We start from the raw sequence: 24,229 nt of genomic DNA, 5'->3' as shown, positions 1-24,229 counted from the left end.
GAGAGACACACACACACACAGCTGAAACAAGGAGGAGAAGCTTATTGGAACTGAAACAGAAGCTCCAGAGTGGGGGATGGCTGGAAGTGCTATGTGTCTGGTGTTTCTCTTGGAATAAGAAGAACAGAAAGGAACTCTGTTATAACCTGAAAGAAAGAGGTTATCAGCTTATGCAGGTTCCTCGCCTCGAGTCGCCAACATCCCGCAAACATGGGGAGAACGTACAAACTCCTTACAGACAGTGCGGGATTCGAATCCCGGTCCGGTCCCGGTCGCTGGTGCTGTGAAGGCGTTACAGATGTTGTTCCTTTATTCAAGAAAGGGTGGGGGGGGGGGGGGGGAGCCACGTGATGATGTGGGGCTAGATTTGAATTCTCTACTCTCTCCTAAAAAGTTTTTAAAAAGAGTTAAGAAGCCTGAACTGACTGCAAGAAAATAGAAGAGGAAGCTATTGGAAAACCTTCAGAACAATAAACAATGCCTCCTAAGAAAGATAAACCGACTGCTACTTTTCAAGAGTTTGAACAAGAAAAACAAGCTGTTAAAGAAGAGAGGCCAACCTTGAGGAAGGATCCTGGAGCTCTCCGGAAGGCAAATGCCCATGGTGACAGACCTAGAGCTGGGGAGACCTTGGACATTGCTTTACAAGATCTCCCCTGACAATGGCCGACTGCCACGGGTGAAGAAGTGATACTACGCATGCGTGAGGAGTCGCGCACGCAGAGTACACAAAAAAACAGAGGCCATTTTTTTTAAAGCGCAAGAAGCCTCCAGCTCTAGTGATAAAGAAGAGAAGCAGGAAGAAGAACAACTCTGTTGAACACAGAGTTTTGGCTAAAATACAGGAGAAAATAAAAGAGCCTTATATATCCATAACTGAAATAAAGAAGTATATGGATTCTTTCCAGCAAACTCTGTTACAGTTAACAATGGAAGTTAAAAAGTGTAATGAGGGTATAATTGAAAATAGGGTTCTATGAAGAAGGTGGAGAGTTGCTGTCTCAAATGGAACAGAAATTTGAAGTGATGGATGCAAAAATTAAAAATACGGAATTTGAAATTCAGCATGTTAAAGAGCAAATGAAGAAGGTTCAAGCTGAAGTGGCTGCAACTAAAGATTAATTAACAGAGAGGAGGGGGAGCTATGAGAGGCCATTGGGTTAATTGGTCAAGGGGCCAATAAAAGGAGGGGAAGGGAGTGGCCAGTGAGTGAGTAGCACAGTGAGAGAGTGGCACAGTGAAGGAGTGGGTCTTTGAGGCTTTGGCTCAAGAGGCTTAGGCAAACAGAGGCTGCGGGGACAAGCATGCTGGACTAAAGGTCAGACACCATTAATTTAATAAGATGTGAGGAGAAGGAGGCAGGATGAGTCTGAGGGCAGTTTTCTGCTCTCAGTGTCACATGAGGGAAGTCATGGAGTCTTCATGTCTCCCGGATATCCAGGTGTGCACAAAGTGTGCTGAGTTGCAGTGTCTAAGGGACCGAGTTAGGGAACTTGAGCTGCAGCTCGGTGACCTCACTCTGGTTAGGGAGAATGAGGCTATCGTAGACAAGAGCTACAGGCAGGTGGTCACATAGGGGCCATAGGAGGAGGGGCAGTGGGTTACTGTTAGGAGGAGGAAAGGGAGGGGTCAGGTTCATGTGCAAGAACCTGAGTCTGAAATCCTCAGAAATCGGTCCTCCACCTTGAGTACTGAGGAGGGGGATAGTCAGACTATGGTGGACAGAGGTGTAGTGTCAACCTCTGTGGCCCAGAAAGGTCGGGATAAAAGGAAAAGGGAGAAAGTCATAGGGGATTCAATGGTTAGGAGGACAGACAGAGGTTTTTGTGGACACGATAAGGAAAACCAGATGGTAGTTTGCCTCCCTGGTGCCAGGGTTGGGATGTGACTATACGCATTCAGAACATCCTAAGGAGCCTAAGGTTTGTGGTACGTGTTGGTACCAATGATGTTGGAAGGAAGGAGGAAATGGTCCTGCAGAATAAGTATAGGGAGTTGGGTAGGGAACTTAAAAGCAGGACTGCTAAGGGTGTAATATCTGGATTGTTTTGTGTGCCATGTGACAGTGAGGGCAGAAATAGAATTAGGTGGAGGTTAAACACATGGCTAAAGGGGTGGAGTAAGAGACAGGGTTTCAAGTTCTTGGACCACTGGGACCTTTTTGGGGAAGATGGGACCTATACCATAATGATGGGTTAGATCTTAATCCCAGAGGGACCAGTCTCCTGGTGGGGGCATTTGCTAGGGCTGTCAGGGGGGGGTTTAAACTAGTATGGTTGGGGACAGGGTTTCAAGTTAGGCAGGACAGCAGGGAGAGAGTTTGTAGGCTAAGGAAAGGGGCATATTTAAATAATTTGAGGGAGGAACAGCAGGAAGTAATAAAAATATGTTGTAGTGACAATTGTGAGAATGGTAGAGAGGAGCATAGGCAGAAGGTAGGGTGTAGGGAATCCCTGAAATGTATTTATTTTAATGCAAGGAGCGTAGTAAGGAAGTTGGATGAACTAAAGGTGTGGATTGACACTTGGCATTATGATGTTGTGGCCATTACCGAGACGTGGTTCAAGGAAGGTTGTGACTAGTAGTTAAATGTTCCAGGATTTTGCTGCTTTAGATGTGACAGAGTTGGTGGATTAAGAGGGGGAGGTGTGGCATTACTTGTCAGGGAGGATATTACAGCGGTGCTGAGGCAAGATAGACTGGAGGGCTCATCGAGGGAGACAATGTGGGTAGAGCTGAAAAATAAGAAGGGTGAGGTTACTATTATGGGGGTATATTATAGGCCTCCAAGTGGGGGAAGGGAACTAGAAGAGCAAATGTGCAAGGAAATAGGTGAGATGTGCAGGAGAAATAGGGTGGTGTTGGTTGGGGATTTCAATTTTCCAAACATAGATTAGGAAACGGAGTCAGTAAAAGGGCAGGATGCATTGTGTTCAAGATTGCTTTTTGCAGCAATATGTTAAGACGCCCACTAAAGGGGGAGCAGTGTTAGATCTGTTGTTTGGGAATGAAATGGCGCAGGTGACGGTTGGAGAGGCAGGTTGGAGAGAACTTCAGATCCGGTGATAACGGGTCCATTTGTTTTCGCTTAATGATGGAAAGGGATAGGTCAGGTCTGAGGTTGAAGGTCTTCGAGTGGGGGAAGGCCAGATTTTGAGAAATGAGAAGGGACTTGCAGAGAGTTGTGTGGGCTGATCTTTTTGCTGGAAAGGACGTAGAGGAAATTTGGGGGGCATTTAACGGTGAGATTTTGAGAGTACAGGATCTTTACGTTCCAGTCAGGCCGAAGGGGAAGACTAAAGGTTTGAGGGAGCCATAGTTTTCTGGTAAAATTAAAAACTTGGTTCGGGACAAGAGGGAGGCCTATACTAAATATAAAAAAACAAGGGAATGAGCAGATGTATGGCTGTTACTTAGGTTGCAGGAAGAACCTTAAGAGGGAAATTAGAAAGGCAAAAAGAAGGTATGAGGTGTCCGTAGCTAATAAGGCGAAGGTGAATCCTAAGAGGTTTTACAGACATGTGAATAGTAAAAGGAGGGTTAAGGATAGAATAGGTCCACTGGATAATAGGACTGGTGAACTATTTAAGGAACTGTATGAGATGGGAGAAATATTGGACAATTTTTTCTCATCCGTATTCATGAGGGACATTGGGCTATACGAGATAAGAGAGGCAAAAGGCTTAGTTATGGAGAGGACAGGGATTAGTAAAGAGAAGGTTTTGGAGCTTCTAGGGTCAATTAAGGTGGATAAATCTCCTGGTCCTGATGGGATTTTCCCCAGGACTTTAAGAGCAGTCAGGGAACAAATAGCGGGGGCACTGACAGTGATTTTTCAAAGATCACTAGAGGAGGGGGTGGTACCGCGGGATTGGAGGGTTCCGAATGTAGTTCCATTGTTTAAAAAATTTTGAAAGAAGAAATAATATAAAAATATAAAAATTGTTGGACTTAAGGAAGGCAAGGAAAGACAAGTTATGAAGAGATTTCTACAACATTGGATTCCGCAAACTTTGGGGGATAACTGAATTTCAAGGAGATACTGAGATTGAAAGAGCTCATCGAGCATTATGACCTAAGCCACAGCCAGATCAGAAGCCACGGGTTGATTCTGGTCATGTTGCTTCGTGATGAAATGAGGGAGAAGATCTTGGAGCTGGCTGTGAAGCAAGCAAAGGCGAGACAATCGCCATTGATTTATAATGATAATAAGATTTTCTTTTATCCTGATATGTTTTGATTTGTTTAAAAAGAGAAAAGAATTTAATGCTGTTATATGTGCTATGGAAAAGAAGTTATGCTTTTGTTTTAAGGTACCCAGCAGTGTTAAAAAATTTTGTTCCTGAGGGTAAAAATAGATTTTTTTATGGAACCCAATGAAGCAAAAGTGTTTGCAGATTCATTGCCTGAGCAAATGAGATGAGAACTAGGAGATTGCAGTTGGGGGTATAGAATGAAATGATATAAGTTTAGAAGGAGAGACAATATTAGGGAGGACAGTTTTTAGCCGATAGATCTGTGTTAAAAAAAAAAAAAAAAAAAAAAAAAAAATGAATTGATCATTGTAAGTTTGAGTAGATTTGAGGCAAAACGAGATAGTCTAATTTTGGGGGAGTTAGGTGGGAGTATGAGCCTGGCCTCTGCAGAATCTTGTGGGCGGGTGTGGTTTTCGATCACATCTCCTGTAGATCAGGGGTATAAAGACGCATTGATAATAACGTACACCTTTGGCGGCGGCGGGGGGGGGGGGGTGGTGGGGTAGGGTTTCTGTTCTTTTATTTGTTTCCTTTCTTTTTTCTCTTTAAATGCACCTGAATGTAGTCATTGTATAATGAAATATTTAGTTAGTATTTTGGATGTAGGAGGAGTGGAGATGGAAAGGTGGATGGTTATTGGATTTTATGAGAGTTTAATTGGCTGATAAATTGAGTTTTATTAGTATTAATATTAATGGGATTCAGAATCAAAGCAGAAAAAAGTATAAATTTATATGAAAAAAAAATTAAAGCAGACATAGCTTTTATATAGGAAGCACATTTGACAGAAAAGGAACATCAAAAATTAAAAAGAGATTGGGTAGGGACAGTAATAGCATCATCTTTTAATTCTAAGGTTAGAGGTACAGCAATATTAATAAATAAAAATTTACCAGTTAAAATATTGGATATTAATATAGATGTAGCGGGGAGATACGTTATGGTGAATTGTCAGATTTATTTGGGACAATGGACCTTAATGAATGTATATAATGGAAAATTTATGCAAGATGTCTTTATGGTGTAATATTATTCATATTTGGGGAGAATTTCTAAGATTTAGAGTAGGTCACATACATACACACATTTGAAAATAGATCTTATTTGAAAGACTGAAGAAATCTGTATGGTTTGACCGTTGGTGCACTTCCAAAAGAATAAATAATGATTTTAAAAGATTGAGAGAATTGATTTTGATTGAAGAAATTAAAAGATGTGTTCCGAAGGAGATTAAATTATATCTGGATGAGAAAGATTTGGCTACGTGGCAGGATGCAGCTAGATTCGCAGATCAGTCTGCTTTAATTCATAAAAATACATTTCAAAATGGTACACATTTTCAAAAAGTTAATGTGGAGCAAAGTAATAAGCTTGTTCTGGGGATTAATGTGGAGCAGGATAGTAAACCTGAAATTAAGTCTGGAGAGAATGTTAGAAAGGACAGAACTTCTGGATTTGTGTGTCATTTTTGTAAAAAACCTGGTCATGTTATTGCAAATTGTCTAGTATTAAAAAACAAAAAAGAAAATAAGGTTTTACCAGAAGCATGTATTTAAACAGTTGCATTTTGCAAAGATTCTAAATCTGATAAGGGTGTCATGGATGTTTTCAAACCTTTTGTGTCAGATGGTTTTGTTTCAGTAAAGGAGGGAGAACCAAAGGATCCAGTTAAAATTCTTAGGGATACTGGTTCAGCAGAATCATTGTTAGTACAAGAAGTTTTATCTCTTGATCAAACAACTGACACAGGGGAGACCACTTTGATTAAAGGTGTTGGAAACGAAATGGAGTCAATTTTCCTTCACAGAATAGTGTTAAATTCTGAGTTAGTGTTGGGACCAAGGGGTTAAGTAATCATGGAAAATATGCCTATGTACTATTCATTATGTATTCATTAATCCATTACTATGTAACAATTTACTATTTACTTCAATTATATTGTTTAAGGGAAATATTAATGCAATTAAGTAACAGCCACAGTATGTAGAAAAGTTGGCTGATTATAGTATGTGTAGAATTTGCTGCCTCCAAAAACAAAATGGATAAACCAGAAGGATGAGGTTGGAGGAACCATAGGGACAGCCATTTATCCTGAAACAGGCCAGTGTCAGGAAGACAAGTGGATTGCAAGGATAAGTGATAAGAGTACCATGACTGAGAATGTCAGAGACAAACAAAATGGATAAACCAATTTAGTAGGAATAATTAAGTCATAAGGATACACGGGAGGTGTTGATTAGAACAGAAGACTATGGCCAGACGAGAACAAAGAAATAATTAGAAATATCTGGGGTATGAATTGACTTCTGATCAAAACAACAGGATGTTCTGGCCTTGGGGATTAAGATAGGAGGTCTGCACCATCGATAAGTGTAGAGCAGGAAATTGCTAGAGATAAATTTTATGCAAGGAGTTTATCAAAGAAAGCCAACTCGTGGTCAATGTAACAATGTTGATCTATATAAACAGAAGAGACTGGACAGTAGGAGTCAGTCTTGGGGAATAGCACACCGAGCAGGTGACCTATGAACTAGCGACTGGACCAGAGCTCTGTTAAGCTTTATTTTTGTACTATGTAATAAACTGATTGTGAAACCGAATACCTTCTCCTCACTTCAATCAATGAGCACGCTGGACTCAGACGACACATAGACCAAATTGAGGGTAGGGTAAAGCCAGAGTCCGACATTAGTTACAGGACCTGTTGTGGTAGGAGTAATTTCAAAGTTACCTATGCAGGGAGTCTCAATTCTAATAGGGAATGATTTGGCAGAAAATAAAGTTGGGTCAGTTTTGAGATTAACAAGCAGGCCCAGGAAAGATGAGTGGGAAGAGAATTGTGAGATATATCCTGCGTGTGCAGTAACAAGGTCCATGTCTAAGAAATTATTGAGAGATGAAGATCCAGTTGACAGAGATTTGCCAAGTGATTCTGAAATGGTTTTGAAAGAGAAAGGTAATTGTGAGAGCAAGGATGTTTATTTGTCAAGGAAAGAGAGTTAATTTGGCAGATGAGCAAGCAAAGCAGTAACTGAAAAGGAGATTGGAGAAATGGCTGGTGGTTATTTTTTAAAAGGTGATTTGTTAATGAGGAAATGGAGACCTCTTGATATTCCTGCTAATGAAGAGTGGGGGTTGATTTATCAGGTGGTTGTTCCTAAAAATTACCAGAATGAAATTTTAAATTTAGCCCACAGTACTCCTTTAGGTGGTCATTTTGGGGTGAAGAAAACTTTGGATTAGATTTTGAAACAATTTTTCTGGCCTGGATTGAGGATGTTGTAAATTGGTGCAGGACATGTGATTTTTATCAGGTAGTGGGGGAAACCTAACCAGGGTCCTCCAGTGGCTCCATTACAACCTATTCCTGTTGTTGGGGAACCTTTCACTAGGGTTATTGTGGATTGTGTAGGTCCCTTTCAAAAAACTCTGGAAATCAGTACTTGTTAACGATTATGTGAACAGCATCAAGATTTCCAGAGGCTATACCATTAAGAAATATTAAAGCTAAAATGGTGGCGAAGGCTCTGGAAAGATTTTTCACAGTGTTTGGATTACCTAAAGAATTCCAGAGCGATCAGGGATCTAATTTTATGTCCGGATTGTTTCAACAATTAATTTATGAGTTGTGAATAAAACAGATCACTTCATCTGCGTACCAACCTGAAACTCAGGGAGCTTTGGAAAGATTTCACTCTACTCTTAAAAATATGATGAGGATTTATTGTTTGGAGAATGGGAAAGATTGGGATGAAGGGATTCGTTTATTGTTGTTTGCAGCAAGGGAGGCTGTGAAGGGGTCATTAGGTTTCAACCCTTTTGAAATTGTGTTTGGACAATGGGTTAATGAGGATGTGCAGTTGGACTTGCTGGATTATGTTTCTGAATTTAAAGATAGGCTACAAAAAGTGTGAATTTAGCTCAAGAGGATTTAGAAATGGCTCAGGGTAAAATGAAGCGTTTATTTGACAGGAAAGCTCAAGTGAGCAATTTTAAGGTAGGAAGTAAAGTTTTGATTTTGTTTCCAACACAATCCTTTGATTTTCTGGTCCGTACACAGTTAAATCAAAACTGAATGATGTTCACTGTGTTGTTAACACTCCAGGTAGAAGGAATAAAACTCAGGTTTGTCACATAAATATGTTGAAACCTTATTATGAGAATAATGGTAGTGGAGAACAATCTGTATCAGAGGTGTTGGCTGTTGACAGAGTGGAGGAAGTGGTGGATCGTGAGATTATGGAAATAAAATCTTGTGAGGGTAACCTTAAAGAAATCATGGTTCCTGTGTGCTTGTCTTATTCAGAAATTTTGAAAGATTTAGAGGAAAAGTTAGTTCATCTTAATTCACAAGAATAGATGCAGTTGAAGGATTTAATTTTAAAGTACGCAAATCTTTTTCCTGACGTTCCAAACAGGACATCAGTGATTCATCATGATGTGGATGTTGGAGAGGCAAATCCCATTAAACAACACCCATACAGAATAAACATCCAGAAAAGGAAAATTATGGATCTGGAGGTGGAATATATGTTGAGAAATTATATTATTAGACCTTCAAACTCAGATTGGAGTTCTCCTTGTATTCTGGTACCGAAACCAGGTGGAACTGTTAGGTTTTGTATAGATTACAGGAAGGTTAATGCAGGAACTAAAACGGATGCTTATCCTATTCCAAGAATAGATGATTGCATTGATAAGATTGGAAAATCTAAATTTCTAAGTTGGATCTGTTGAAGGGTTACTGGTGTGTGCCTTTAACTGAGAGAGGAAGAAATATTTCAGCTTTTGTTACTCCATCTGGCTTATATGAGTACAATGTGTTACCTTTTGGCATGAAAAATGCCCTGCAACATTTCAAAGGTTGATTAATTCGGTAATCCAAGTGTTAACTCATACAGATGCTTATATTGTTGGCTTGGTCACAAAAAGTGACACATGGGAAGAACATTTGAAAGAATTGGACAAATTGTTTGCAAGATTATCCAAAGCAAACTTAACTGTTAACTTAGCAAAGAGTGCATTTGCAAATGCCACTGTGACATACTTGGGTCGTGTAGTTGGTCATGGCAAAGTTGCACCTATTCAAGCAAAAGTGAATGCAATTTCTGAGTTTCCTATTCCCAACAATAAGAAGACAGTGAGAAGGTTTTTGAGAATGGCAGGGTATATTCTCTCTCCACTCTATGAGTCAGGTGAAAGGAGCAGATTTCTGGAATAATAATTGCTACAAAGAAATTATCAGAACAGATAACATAAAATGCAGGAAATAAATGATAATTTTAAAGACTTTTATACAAAATGTTATCGTTCAGAGTCTAAGAGAGTTGATGATAAAATAAGAGATTATTTGAGACAAGTTAAATTACCGGTGTTAAATGAGGATGAAAAGATAAGACTGAGAATTTTTCAGAAAAAGACGTTTATGAGGCTCTAATGTCTCTACAGAATAATAAGGCACCAGGTGAAGATGGTTTCCCACCAGAATTTTATAAAGAGTTTAAGGAGTGATTATTACCTGTATTGATGGAGGTATTAGGTCAAATGAAAGAGGTTTATGATTTACCTGAATCTTTTAAAACAGCATTAATAACTGTAATTCCAAAAAAAGGGAAAGATTGTTTACAGCCTTCTTCATATAGACCTATATCATTATTGAATATAGACTATAAAATTGTATCGAAATTGTTAGCTAATAGGCTAGTTGAATTTTTGCCAAAATTAATACATTTAGATCAAACTGGTTTTATTAAAGATAGAAAAGCAGCAGATAATATAGTTAAATTTTTAAGTTTGATAAATGTAGCACAAAATAGGAAGATTCCTGCAGTAGTGGTAGCATTAGATGCAGAGAAAGCATTTGGATGAATTGGATTTTTTATTTGAGACAATGCTTTTGTGATTCCAATTACTTTTATAAACTGGATAAAGGCATTGCATGATCAACCAAAAGCAAAAGTGATTACGAATAAACAAATCTCACAACCCTTTTTGCTTGAAAGGTCTTCTACACAAGGGTGTCCATTATCACCCTTTTTGTTTGCATTAGCGATTAAACCATTGGTGGGAGTAATTAGAACTGATAATGAAATTAAAGGATGTGAAGTAGGTAATAAAAAACATAAAATTAATTTATTTGTTGATGACGTTATAGTATATTTAATGAGACCAGAAATATCCTTAAATAAATTGAATCAGAGATTAAAAGAATATGGGTTAGTATCGGGTTATAAACTGAATGTTGATAAAAGCGGAGTAATGCTTTTATGGATTACTCTCAATGTAAAAGACTGACAAAATTTAAATGGCAAAATGAACCAATTAAATAGTTAGGAATAAAAATTAGTAGAAATATATGTAATTTGTTTAAACTAAATTATTTGCCATTATTGAAACATTTGGAAGAGGATTTGAAAAGATGGAAAGATTTACCAATAACGTTAATAGGATGAGTGAATTGTATTAAAACGAACATTTTTCCAAGAAGACAATATTTGTTTCAATCATTGCCCATTCAAGTACCAGAATTTTTCTTTCAAAATTTGAATAAAATAATACGTGAATTCCTTTGGAAAGGGCCTTGGACAGGGCCTTGGTGAGACCACACCTGGAGTATTGTGCGCAGTTTTGGTTACCTTATCTAAGGAAGGATGCTCTTGCAATGGAGGGAGTGCAGAGGCGATTCACCAGGCTGATACCTGGAATGGCAGGAATGACTTATGAGGAAAGATTGCGCAAATTGGGATTGTACTCGCTGGAGTTTAGAAGATTGAGAGGGGATCTCATAGAGACCTATAAAATTCTGGCAGGACTGGACAGAATGGATGCAGATGGGATGTTTCCAATAATGGGAAAATCCAGAACCCGGGGCCATGGTTTGAGGATAATAGGCAAACCATTTAGGACCGAGATGAGGAGGAATTTCTTTACCCAGAGGGTGGTGAATCTGTGGAATTCATTGCTACAGAGGGCAGTAGAGGCAGGTTCATTAAGAGGGAATTAGATCTATTTCTTCAGTATAAGGGTATTAAAGGTTACGGAGCGAAGGCGGGGACGGGGTACTGAACTTTAAGATCAGCCATGATCTCGTTGAATGGCGGAGCAGGCTCGAAGGGTCGAATGACCTACTCCTGCTCCTATCTTCTATGTTTTTTCTATGTTTCTATGTAAGATGTCAAGAATTGGTTTAGAAAAATTAATGTGGAAATTTGATCAGGGTGGACTAAGACTACCAAACTTTAAGAATTATTTTAAAGCAGCTCAATTGAGGTTTTTGTCCTCCTGTTATCAACAGGGTGAAAACCAGCTTGGATTCAAATAGAAATGAAGGGCGAAGAAGGGCCTGTACTGCGCTGTAGTGATCTATGTTCCATGTTCTAACATTGGGAGTATATTTACTACGCATTTGATTCATAAACCAAGGGTTAGTACTGTCACCTACAGGTTTCAGCTGCAGATTACAGGTTAGTCATCAGCAATAGTATTGGGGGCAGCATGGTTAGTGCAGTGGTTAGCGCAATGCTGTTACAGCGCCAGCGATCAGGACCGGGGTTCGAATCTGGTGCTGTCTATAAGCAGTTTGTATGTTCTCCTCATGTCTGCGTGGGTTTTCCCTGGGGGCTTCCTTTGAACAACTCTCCGTTAAGTACAGTCTACCAAATACTCATTTTTATCATTATCTGCAGATTAGAGATTTTTTATGATCTCAATTATATACACTTACTCAGTGGACTGATAAGCATTTAATTAATGTAATTTTTAATTTACAATCTTTCTATAATGGTTCAATAGCTAACGTTTATGATATGTTGTTGGGAATAAGAGAGGCTCCCTCAGATAAAAGTTTAAAAAAAAAAGCCTGGGAACAGGACCTTTTAATTTCTGAAGAAACTTGGAATGTAATTTTCAAATTGGTTAATACCTCTTCTTTATGTGCCCGCCCTTCCTACGATTTAAAGTAGTCCACAGGGCTCATGTGTCCAAAGTCAAACTATCTTGTTTTACGCGGCTGTAACTCCTTGCTGTGATAAGGACATTTATGGAGAGTGAGATGAAACTGGAGCCCCCGGAGGAAACCCACACAGGTACCAAGGAGAACGTACAAACTCCTTACAGACAGTGCTGGATTCGAACCTGGGTCGCTGGCACTGTTATAGCATTGCAGCCATTATAGAAAGGAGATACAGGGAGTAATGGTTTGGTGTCAGCACACCTCTTACTTAATGTTAGCAAAGCCAAGGAGCTGATTAGAGGCTTCCAGAACAGGGGTGGACCTCACTCCCCTGCCAGCATCAACAGTGATAAAGGCCTTTCATGCCCAATTACACCCAATTAACTTACAACCTCCTTACATTATGAATGGTAGGAGAAAACCCATGCAGACATATGGAGAACATACAAACTCCTTACAGACAACAGACAGCATTGGATTCGAACTTGGGTCACTGGCGCTGTAACAGTGTTGTGCTAACTGTGCCGCCCCAAAGGGTTGTGGAGGCTGGGTTATTTAAAGTATTTCAAGTGGAGGTGGGTACATTTTTGAAAGATTGAGGGAAATGGGGGTTGTGAGGAACCAACACAGAAGAGGAGTTGAAGCCACAATCACTTTGAGTGATGGGGTTGGCCTTGAGGGACCGAGTGGCCCACACCTGCTCCTATTTTCTGAGTTCAATGAATAGCTCCAGTGTGGCCTCCAAAGACAGCTCAGATAAAGAGTAGGGAGGCATTGGACCATCCCAGTTAGCATTGTGGCTACAGCGTCAGCGACCCAGATTTGAATCCCACACTGTCTGTCAGGAGTTTGTACGTTCTCCCCATGTCTGTATGGGTTTTCCCTGGGGGAAAACCCCTCCGTTCGAAATGTACCTGTGGTGTAGGTTAATTGTGTGTAAATTGGGTCACACAGGCTTGTGATCCAGAAGGGCCAGTTGCCATGCTGTAGGTCTAAAATAAAAGGCACAGTGGCCTCTTACCGATCATGTGGGAATGACTGTCACCTTGTAGGCAAATAGGACAAAGCCAGGATACCAACTTGGTTGGCATGGATGAGTTGGACTTTCAGGCTTGTTTTGTGTTGTCCAGCTCTATGATTGATTATATTGCAACCAATTCCTTGCTGAGGAAACATCAAGGGGGTGATTTCACTTTGGTCAACATTGGGTGAGAGACAAACATTGCAAATGTTCTACCCATTCAATGGACCCAATGAGGGGGCTTCCTCGTGATCCAAGGAAGTCTGCAGATGTTGGGGTCGATCCCAGAGGAACTCAAGAATGGATGACCTGCTGACTTCCTCCAGCATATTTGTGTATCGCCTGCTAGTCATCCAGCTTTCTAGACTCAGGGCATTGGGGAAAAGGAGGCAAGGGGAGAGAAATTATCAAGCAGAATCCCTGGAAAACTGGCTCTGGAGGAATGCTGTGAATCAAGGAAGTCCTTCCACTTTATTCCAATCTGCCACTCCCACCTATTGGACACGATTGGAAGGCTTTAACAAGAAGAAACTGATCAGGAAGTCAACAAAAACTGTCGGCATGTACGAAATCGGAATCCAAAACAACTTGGCGTCCCATCCAGCAGTGTATCGTGTCTGTGGGTGTCGGGCAGTGAGTGCATGCTCCATGCAGTTGGTGACTTTCGATATGTCACTATCGCAAAACTTGTTCAGGACTTTTCTCTCGTTTTTCACATCTGGAAAGGAACAGGAAAGAAAAAAAATTGTTCTTCATTCCTTTCACTAAAATGACCCAATGCTCACAAACAGGAAAATACCCCCTCCCACCTTTTCTTAAGAACGACCATCACACTTTACTCCCCACTCATCAAGCTGATCTAAAGGCAGGTGGAAGTGAGCCCTCGATTCTTCCCTGAACTGGGTAGAATCAGTGAAATTTAATATTATTAACCTGTCAAGGCAGTGATGGAAGCAAATGAAAACTTACTACACATTTTCCTCAAGGACCAGTTCTCAATCAGGTGGCTCTGGTAGAAAATAAACCACCAAGTGTAGAAGTGAACCAGAGCATCCAGGAAAGGTCTTGGCTTCAATCCCACGCTGTCCAATCACAGCTGAGACAGACTGCAATTGGTCTCAGCCCCCTGGGGGACACCCTAGGTTTGCCCCTTCATTAAAAATCTGGGAAAGATGAGTAGAACCCTTCTCGACCAGAATGAAGGTCAATGGCAACCAAGACCGTTAGAAGAAATAACAGTTACACACCCATGAATTTACTGCTTACTTGAGTCAGAATTTAGTCAGCAGGTAACATCAAACCCACTGACCCAAATAAATGACTGAACTTGATCTGGCTTCAGATCTTTGGAATGGCTTCCACACACAATCAAGATCAGTGAAAAGCTACCTACAATTTTCAAAGTAGTTCTCTCCATAACTCTTGCGGACTTCAAGAGAGAGACTGTCCCACAGCCTCTGCTGTTCGTTCACAATTAGCTCTGAGTTTGTCGCAGCTGTCTTGAAAAATCCAGGTTCAATGATGCTAACTTGAATATCAAAGTATCGCAAGTCATGTCTGAAACAAAAGCAGTGGAAATGTACCAGATTCAAGGCATGTTATTAAACAAATACAGTAAAATCCCTGTTATCTGGCATTCAATCAACCAGAAACTCAAACATCCGGCAAAAGATTGAGGAAATAAATTTTTTAATAAATAAAGTTTTAAATAAAAGTTTAAAACTGTAAAAATAAATGTTCTCCCCTTGGGAGCAAACATTCAGTCAGTGGAGTGCCCCGGTCATGCCCCGTCCGCAGTCACTGTGTCAGTAAAGTTTTGTTTGAATGAAATGGTGGCACCCAGGATGAAGAGCCGGCCGATGCCGCTCGCCGCTGGGGTGACTCTCCCAAAGTGTCTCCCTGTCCCCACCGAGTAAGACTCTTTATCTTTATTTGCATTAAGTACATCAGTTAGGCTTTATCTTTAATCTTTGTTGGGGGGGGGGGGGGGGTCGGTTGTTAATTATGATGGGAGCATGGTTAACGTTGCAGTTAGAACAAAGCTGTTACAGCACCAGTGACCAGGGTTCAGATTTCAACTTTATGTAATTAAGGACTACAACACACTGATGTTTTTTTCCAAATTATTTTACATTTTGCACTGTCTTTTGTCTTTTAAACTATTTATTTTTAATGCAGATGAATTAGTTAGGCATTGGAAGAGCAAGTCTCAGTCAACAGGAAAATTTGCATATCTGGCATCCGTGATCCCAGGAGGTACAGGATAATGGAGATTTTACTGTAGTACTCTCAATAAAAGTGAACTCAGAAAAACTCACAGGTATGTGTTTCATCCCAACATTTTTTTTTTGATTGTTGGTGATTTTTAAAAACTAATGTCTTACTGGCCACTAGATTAACAGTGTTCAGATGATACAGGTTCTTTGGAAGCTCATCTTGCTGCTGAACCAGAAGATTCTGTGTTTAAGACAGAGCTGAGCTCAAAAGTCTTGGCTGATTCTCTAAGTCCGTGCTGCACTGTCAGAGGGAGCATCTCTTCAATGAATCAAAACGTGTTCACCTCTGTGGCCGTGGCATTGTGGATTACCCCCCAGTGCCAGCTCCGGCCCCGCTATACTTTAGGGGGAATGGACAGAGTCGATGTAGAAAGGTTGTTTTCCCATGGTGGGAGAGTCCAGGACAAGAGGGCACAACTTCAGGATTAAAGGGTGTCACTTAGGACAGAGAGGTGGAAGAATTTCTACAGCCGGAAGGTGGTGAAATCTGTGGAATCGTTGCCACAGGCAGGTGTGGAGTCATTGGGTGTGTTTAAGGTAGAGATTGATCGGTTCTTGATTAGCCAGGGTATCAAAGGTTATGGGGAGAAGGCCGGGCAGTGGGGCTGAGTGGGCGAATGGATCAGCTCATGATTGAATGGCGGGGCAGATTGGATGGGCTGAATAGCCTATTTCTGCTCCTATATCATATGGCTTGATGGACAACAGCTGCAGAAAACAAATGAATTCGAAGCAGGAATCGGCCACTTGGCCCCTTGAGTTGATATAACTGTCCAGAGTGATTGTGGATTTCTGTTACATATTGAGGAAGACAGAGTTCAGGAGGAGTAAATGGAAACAGTGATTAGCAGAAATGAATAGCCTCCATTTTGAATTAAATTAAATCAGATGCGCAACACAGTAACAAGCCTTTCCAGCCCATGAAGCTGTGCCATCTAAATACCCCAATTAACCTACAACCCCCATACGTTTTGAAGGGTGGGAGAGAACCAGAGCATCCAGAGGAAACTCGCGTACACACGGGGAGAATATACAAACTCCTCACAGACATCGCCAGATTTGTATCAGGGTCGCTGGTGCTGTAAACAATGTTGTGCCTAACTACGCTGCCCAATGTTCAAGATTTCTGTGGGCTTGCAAGTTCCAGACAGAAAATAAGGTGATTTTCATGTTTTATTTCTAAGTTTCTCCAGCTTTGTGTGTTTTTACTTTCACATGCAGATTTTCGTGTTTTACTTCTGATTTTCTGTCTGGGCCTCTCCAGCCAGATGGCATTAACATCAACTTTTCTGGTTTCTGCCAACCTGCTCTCCTCTTCCCCCTTCCCCTTTACCAGTTCTCCTCCTTCCCTTCCCCCTCCCTTCACCCAGCCATCATCCCTCCCCTTGATCGCTACTGTCCCCTCCCTCCCTTCTCCACCTATCACCTCCTGCCTTGTGACCACCTCATCCCCCCACTCCTTTGTTCGGACACCTGCCGACATTTTGTCTGCACCTTGATGAAGGGCTCAAGCCCGAAACGTCGGTTCTGATTCTTTATCTTTGCTACATCAAAGACACTGTTTGACCTGCTGAATTTCTCCAGTGTTTTGTGTTATGACTTCAACCATGGTGTCTGCAAATTTTCTTGTTTTACCCCTTTCCGACTCTGCCATTCCACCACAATTTTTATAAATGACATGGATGAAGAGGAGTAAGCATGGGTCAGAAAGTTTGGAGATGATCTGGAGGAATTTTGGACAGTGTGCACACTCAAAGGAACGTGCTGTGCACATTTGCACACGTGGACATGCGCGCACTGTCCGCTTGGGTCAAGCTTTGCACGCAAAGCTTAGAGGGAACACTGGTTGTGGATCGTGTTGAAGGTTGTCGTAGGTTACAAAAGGACACAGACAGGATGCAAATTTGGGCGGAAAAGTGGCAGACGGCGTTCAATCCAGATAAGTGTAAGGTGGTGCATTTTGGAAGGACAAACCAGAAGGGTGAGTATAGGGTTCATGGTTGGTTACTTGTGATAGATTATGTTATATTTTATATTATGTAGAGATAAGTTTTTGGAAGATAGATTGTGGGAGTAATGTAAGTCACAAACAGATACAAACACTTCAAATTGATTTTGGGAATCAGCAATCTGTTTTGGTGGAGTGTGCTGTTTTAGGAAGGTCATGTGGTTTTGCAAGCAGAGAGAGTCAAATGGGTTTTACTCTATGTGTGACAGAGAGAGAGAGAGAGAGAGAGAGAGACTGCTGGTTTACTGCAGTGGATTTTGGAAGCATGTTTGAAACCCCATTTTGAAGCTGGGTTGTGACTTCTGAGGTCCATACAAGAGGAGATGGCTGGCAGTATAATGTTTCGCCTGAGATAAGGGAAACAGAGAAGGAACTCTATGGTGACATAAAAGAAAGAGATTATCATCTGAAAAACTCTGATGGGGCAAGTTTCTTCGGCAAGACACTGAAGTGGTTGATCGGAAGGAATCAGTTGTGGGTGTCCAACAAGCAACAAATCTCTCTCTGAAAACTGACAAGAATCTTTCTGAGCAGCATCCATTCACCTTTCAAGCAGCAAAGCCTGGTGAAATTCATGTTAAATTCTGTGCACAGTATAAGAATTGCCTGATATCGGTGAACTTGGAGGAAAGAGGAGATTGAACTGTGAATCAAAGAAGTTTTCTGAACTTACACACACATTACATACACATGTGCTTAGAATTAGAAGGGGAATTAAGTTAGGTTAGTTAACAGTAATAAGTTAAAGTTTGATCCTGTTTTTATGTTTAAAGAAAATAAAAAGTAACTTTTGTGTAAGTATCCATTTGTCTTGGTGAATTTCTATTGCTGCTGGGTTTTGGGGTCCTCTTGGTCCGTAACATACTTAAGAGTGTGGATGAACAGAGGGACCTTGGGTGCGTCCATACATCCCTCAAGGTCACCATACAAGTTGATAGGATCGTTAAGAAGGTCTATGGGATGTTGGGCTTCATTCATAGGGGGATTGAATTCAGGAGTAGGGAGGTCATATTACAACTCTACAAATCTCATGTGAAACCAGATCAGTATTGTGTTCACTCCTGGTCCCCTCATTACAGGAAGGATGTGGAGCCTATGGAGAGGGTGCAGAGGAGATTTATCAGGATGCTGCCTGGATTGGGAAACAAGTCTTATGAGGCAAGGTGAGCAGAGCTGGGACTTTTCTCTTTGAAGCATAGGATGAGAGGAGACTTGATCGAGGTCTACAAGATTCTGAGAGACATAGATAGGGTGGACCGGCAGCACCTGTTTCCTAGGCCAGGATCAGCAAACAACAGAGGACATCTGTACAAAGTGAAGGGAGGGAGGTTTAGGGGAGACGTCAGGGCTATGTTTTTTTTATGCAGAGAATTGTAGATGGCAGGAATGCCTTGCCGGGGATGGTTGTGGAAGGTAGAACATTGGGGGCATTTAAGAGACTCTTAGACAGGCACATGAATGGAAGAAAAATAGAGGGTTATGAGGTAGGGAGGGTTTAGTGCCTTTTTTAGTAGGAATATATAGGAAAAAAGAAAAGAAAGATATGGGTCGGCACAACATCGTGGGCTGTACTGTGCTGTAGTGGTCTATGTTGCTAAGTCTTCAGTGGCTAAGCCCTGAGTTCTGGAATTCTATCCAACATTTCTATTCTAAAACACTTTGAATCCCACACTTTTGGACAGCTCATGGTTGGGTGCATAATTTAAAATTGAACTTCAAATCACGTTGAGAGTTGAAGCAGCTGAAACTGAAGAGTTCTGCTTGCGTGCCAGTTTAAAGATCGACTCTGAAGATGCAAGCCAGGGCACTAACCTCAAAGTGTCAGAGAAAGATTCCACTCCATGCTTTGAGAGGCAGTATCCTCCACCTGCAAACGATATCCTCCCAAAAATACTGGACACATTGACAATCCGCCCCCTGGCCTTCTTGATCAGTGGGAGGAAGGTGAGGGTAACTTCCACTAGTCCCAGCAAATTCACATTCAGGACTTTCTGATAATCTTCTATCTTCAGCCAATCTGTTGGGGCAACAGGAGTAGCTATGCCTGCATTGTTGACCAATCCCCAGAGACCTGGAAAAGAGAGGAGATGCCTGGAATTAGCCATGACTTGTGAAATGAGCAGAAACTGCCTGCTTCTGGCTGGACATTTATTTCCAGTAAGACTGAAAGGGAGATTTCTGTCTAAAAGTGAGGCTCTGGAGCACAAAAATCATGTGATAGTTCTGATACCAATGCTTTTTTTCCCACCGGTACACACAAGATCTTCTTACACATCACAGTTGTAGTGTGGATCTGTGTATCTCGCTGCCCTGCCTCCGTGTCTACCTTTCTTCTGAGGGAGGGGGCAGGAGGTCCATTCCATCCCAATCAAGTAGTCAAGAAAAATGTACCAGCTGAGGTACATCCCTGATGTGTTCCCTACCTTTGTGGTGGGTGTCTTGGATGTTGTGCGTAACTGGTCTGTTGAGTGTGAGGAGGGGGAGGGAGAGAGGGGGGAAATGGCTCAGACTCGACGGCAAATTTTGTATATAATGAATAATTGTAATTTCTGATTGATTACTGGAAATTGTTTGAGTTCAAGTTTAAAAATTTATAAGTAAAATATTCCAAAAAAATCTTCTTACATAAGAACATAAGAAACAGGAGCAGGAGTCGGCCATCTGGCCTGTCGAGTCTGCTCCTCCATTCAATGAGATCATGGCTGATCTGATGATGGGCTCATCTCCACCTACCTGCCTTTTTCCCATGTCCCTTAATTCCCCAACTATGTAAAAATCTACCCAACCTGGTCTTAAATATAATTACTGAGGTTTCCTCCACTGCTTCAATGGGTAGCGAATTGCACAGATTCCCCACCCTCTGGGAAAAGTAGTTCCTCATCCTCTCTGTCCTAAATCTACTCCCCTGGATCTTGAGGCTATGTCCCCTCATTCTGGTCTCCCCCACCAATGGGAACAACTTTCCTACCTCTATCTTATTTATGCCTTTTATAATTTTATACATTTCTATAAGATCCCCTCTCATTCTTCTAAATTCCAGTGAGTCCAGTCCCAGACAGCTCAATCTCTCCTCATAGACCAACCCTCTCATCTTTGGAATCAACCTGGTGAACCTCCTCTGCACTGTCTCCACAGCCAATATTACTTGAGAACTGCATCATTAGGTCTATATTGTCTCCTCTCACTTCATTCAAAATGCAACAATGCACAGTTCTTTGTGTTAAGTCTCCTCTTCAAAACACAGAAATGCTGGAGAAACTCAGCTGGTCTCGCAGCGTCCATAGGAGGTAAAGATACTGACGTTTTGGGTCTGAGCCCTTCGTTTTCCTTATAGTGTTTCACTCTAAGTTTTCTCTTCCACCGGTCTGCCCATGTCCTCTTAAAGTCTGTTCAGTCATGATTGCGGGATCACAGTATAAAGCTGTTTTAAAGTGCGATTGTACCAACCAGAGTGGAACAGAATCCAAACCACCCAGAAAATCATGATTTATGCTGTGTTAGCTGATCTCCACCAGGTGGATTCAGCAGTATCACTTTTGTAATTCAGATCCTTTAGTAACGTACTATGCACAAAAGTGCTGGAGAAACTCAGCAGGTCACGCAGCGTCCAATGGGTGTGACAGGCAGTCGACGTTTCAGGCCCGAGTTCTTTGTCAGGAATCAGGCTCAGTCCTGAAATGTTGACTGCCTGTCATGCCCATTGGACGCTGCGTGACCTGCTGAGTTTCTTCAGCACTTTTGTGTGCTGCACCAGATCCCAGCATCCACAGATTTTCTTATTTAACTGCTTTAGTCAGTCAAGCTTCCCAGCCCTAGTAACGATTTAGTGATTGGAAACCATGAATAACACAAGAACATCAGGACTGATCTATGCTGAGTTAGACCATATAAGAGCAGAAATAGGCCATTCAGTCCATTGCATCTGCCCTGCCATTCAATCTGATCCAATCTGATCCATTTCCCCACTCAGCCCCACCACCCGGCCTTTGATGCTCTGGCGAAACAAGAACATATCAATCTCTGTCTTAAACACACCCAATGACCTGGCCTTCACACCCGCCTGTGGTAACAAATTCCGCAGATTCACCACCCTCAAGCTGAAGAAATTCCTCCACATCTGTTCTAAGTGGACGCCCTTCAATCCTGAAGTTATAGCCCCTTGTCTCAGATTCTCCCACCATGGAAAACAATTTTTCTACATCTACTCTGTCCATGCTTTGATCTCAACCAGACAGTTATAAAAGGCACCATACCTGACCTAAGCATTGTATATGATTATTGGAGATAATCTCTCACATTTGGTCATTGCACCTAACTGTGTTTTAACGGTTAAGACTTATCCTTGAATGTAGCCTCAGCAGATGAGGCTCAGAGTTACCTTTCTCCTTGACTTCCACTTGGACCCAATCTGCCAATTTCTGGATGCTGATGTGGTCAGTTACATCAAGCAAGAAAGCTTTCAGTCTGGATGAGCTGTTCCTTTGCACGGTGTCCACTCCTTTTTGTGTCAGGCAACAGGCAAGGACACGGAATCCTTGTCGGTCCAGGTTCTTTGCCAGCAGGTTGCCAAAGCCCGAATCACATCCCGTGATGAGAACAAACTTGTCTTTGATGTCTTGGATCTTTTGACGATCCCTAATAAACCACCTGACAGCAAGGAGCAAAACTGCTGTCAAGAGGTACAGCCACATGAGGTCACTCTGATGAATCTGAGAGGAAGAAGCAGAAGATGTGAATCCAAGAAAGTCATCGTAACTCGTTCAGAAGAATGGAATCCAGTAAAACACCACCTTAGTGGTCTTATGAAGTTTATAAAATCATGAGGTGGCATGAATAAAATGCATGCTCAGTGTGTTTTCCCCAGGATGGATGATTTTAGAACTGGAGGGCACAGGTTTAAGGAAAAAGGAGAGAGAGATTTAGGAGGGACTTGAGGGACAGCTTTTTCACTCAAAGGATGGTCTGTATCTGGAACAAACTGGCGGACTGGAAAGAGACACAATTTTGACACTGAAAGACATTTGAACAGATATAGGAACAGATAGATTGAATAGAGCCCCCCCACAACCACAGCTCCGATTTCAACACCATTATTTCCTGGTCAAGAAGCTCCAAACCCAGGGGTCAATTTTACTTTTCGTGCACTATTTTTATTGATTTTGTAAGGGTGTTTGTATAAATGTTTGCCCTGTGATGTTGCCGCAAAACAACAATTTTTGTTACTTGTTCATGACAATAAATTCTGATTCTGATTTCAGTGGCAAAAGGACAGCTTCTTCCCTTCTGCCATCAGATTTCTGAATGATCAATGACCTACAGACGTTGCCTTACCTTGTTTTTTTCTTTTTCTTGAAAGGTAGTTTATAGAAATGTTTTGCCCTGTGATGCTGCCACAAAACAATGAATTTTGTAGCTTGTTCACGACAATAAATTCTAATTCTGCTCTACTTCACATCTATGACTATGTGGCTCAGTACGACAACACCACCAAGTTCGCTGATGATACCACGGAAGTGGGTTCTATAAAGGAAGGTGATGAGTCAGCATACAGGAAGGAGATTGAAAACTTGGCTGAATGGTGCACGACATCCTGGCACTCAATATCACCAAAACCAAGAAGCTGATTGTTGACTTCAGAGGTGGATGATCCAATAACCCTCGAGAGATCAGAAGTGGGGAGGGTGAGCAAATTTAAATTCTTGGAAGTCACTATCTCGGAGGATCTTTCCTAATGTCATCATGAAGAAAGCACATCAGTGCCTCTACTTCCTCAGGAGTTTGTGGAGGTTTGGTACGACACCAGAAACCCTGGCAAATTTCTACAGAGGCATGGTGGAAAGTGTGCTGACCAGCTGCATCACAGTCTGGTATGGGGATACCAATACCCCTGCGCATAAAGCCCTGCAAAAGGTAGTGGACACAGCCCAGGACATCACAGGTAAAACCCTCCCCACCATCAAGAACATCTAGGGGAATGCTGCCATCAGAGAGCAGCAGCAATCATCAAGGACCCTCACCACCCAGCACACGCTCTGTTCTCGTGGCTGCCATCAGGAAAGAGGTGTAGGTGCCACAAGTCTCGCCCCACCAGGTTCAGGAACAGCTGCTCCCCCTCCACCATCAGACTCCTCAACAACAAACTCAATCAGGGGCTCATTTAAGGACTCGGACTTGTGCACTTTATTTATTATTGAAGATTTATTTTATGTATTGCACAGTCAGTTTGTTTGCATTTCTTTCATTATTTACATTTATCTCATTTTGGATATGTATTTGTTTTTGACTACAGTCTTTTGCACCACAACTAAGTGGTAATTCTGCCGCACCCACAGGAAAAAGGAATCTCAGGGTTGAATGTCATGTTGTCAAGTAATATAGAAAGCCAATCAATGATAACCCTTTTCCTACCTTTAGAAATGAGCAAACACTGACTGTAACACCTCAACTTGTAACAATCCCCTCAAAGGAATGGTTACTTAATTATATGCAGCAAATATGCCTTAAACATTGTACCCTGTAACCTTACACTTTGAATGAGGTTCAACAGTATTAAGGAGGTGACCTTGTCTACCCAACCCTAATTATTGCTCATACCCACGAGCGTGACTCTAATAAATTCTCTGTGTACAATGTGGTTTGGTTGTATTTCTTGTTCCTTGACAATGTCATGTATGTACTGTTGATGCTGTGATACATCAATTCCAAGTCATATATACA

The 24,229-nt window shown here is 41.5% G+C and overlaps 1 protein-coding gene across 1 annotated transcript; it reads right to left on the bottom strand.

Moving 5' to 3' along the window:
* Positions 1-10,968: 10,968 nt before the first annotated feature.
* rdh5 (retinol dehydrogenase 5 (11-cis/9-cis)) lies at positions 10,969-22,996 on the bottom strand. The gene is made up of 5 exons (XM_069906699.1): positions 22,844-22,996; positions 21,891-22,221; positions 19,325-19,583; positions 14,622-14,785; positions 10,969-13,946 (listed from the first exon to the last, which is right to left on the bottom strand). The coding sequence occupies exons 2-5, from the start codon at positions 22,201-22,203 to the stop codon at positions 13,723-13,725; spliced, it is 960 nt and encodes a 319-aa protein (XP_069762800.1). The 5' UTR covers positions 22,204-22,221; positions 22,844-22,996; the 3' UTR covers positions 10,969-13,722.
* Positions 22,997-24,229: the final 1,233 nt, after the last annotated feature.

The sequence above is a fragment of the Narcine bancroftii genome, chromosome 12 (assembly GCF_036971445.1).
Source record: "Narcine bancroftii isolate sNarBan1 chromosome 12, sNarBan1.hap1, whole genome shotgun sequence".
Lineage (NCBI taxonomy): Eukaryota > Metazoa > Chordata > Chondrichthyes > Torpediniformes > Narcinidae > Narcine > Narcine bancroftii.
Note: the sequence above shows the minus strand (reverse complement) of the source record. Positions and strands in the feature narration are given on the sequence as shown.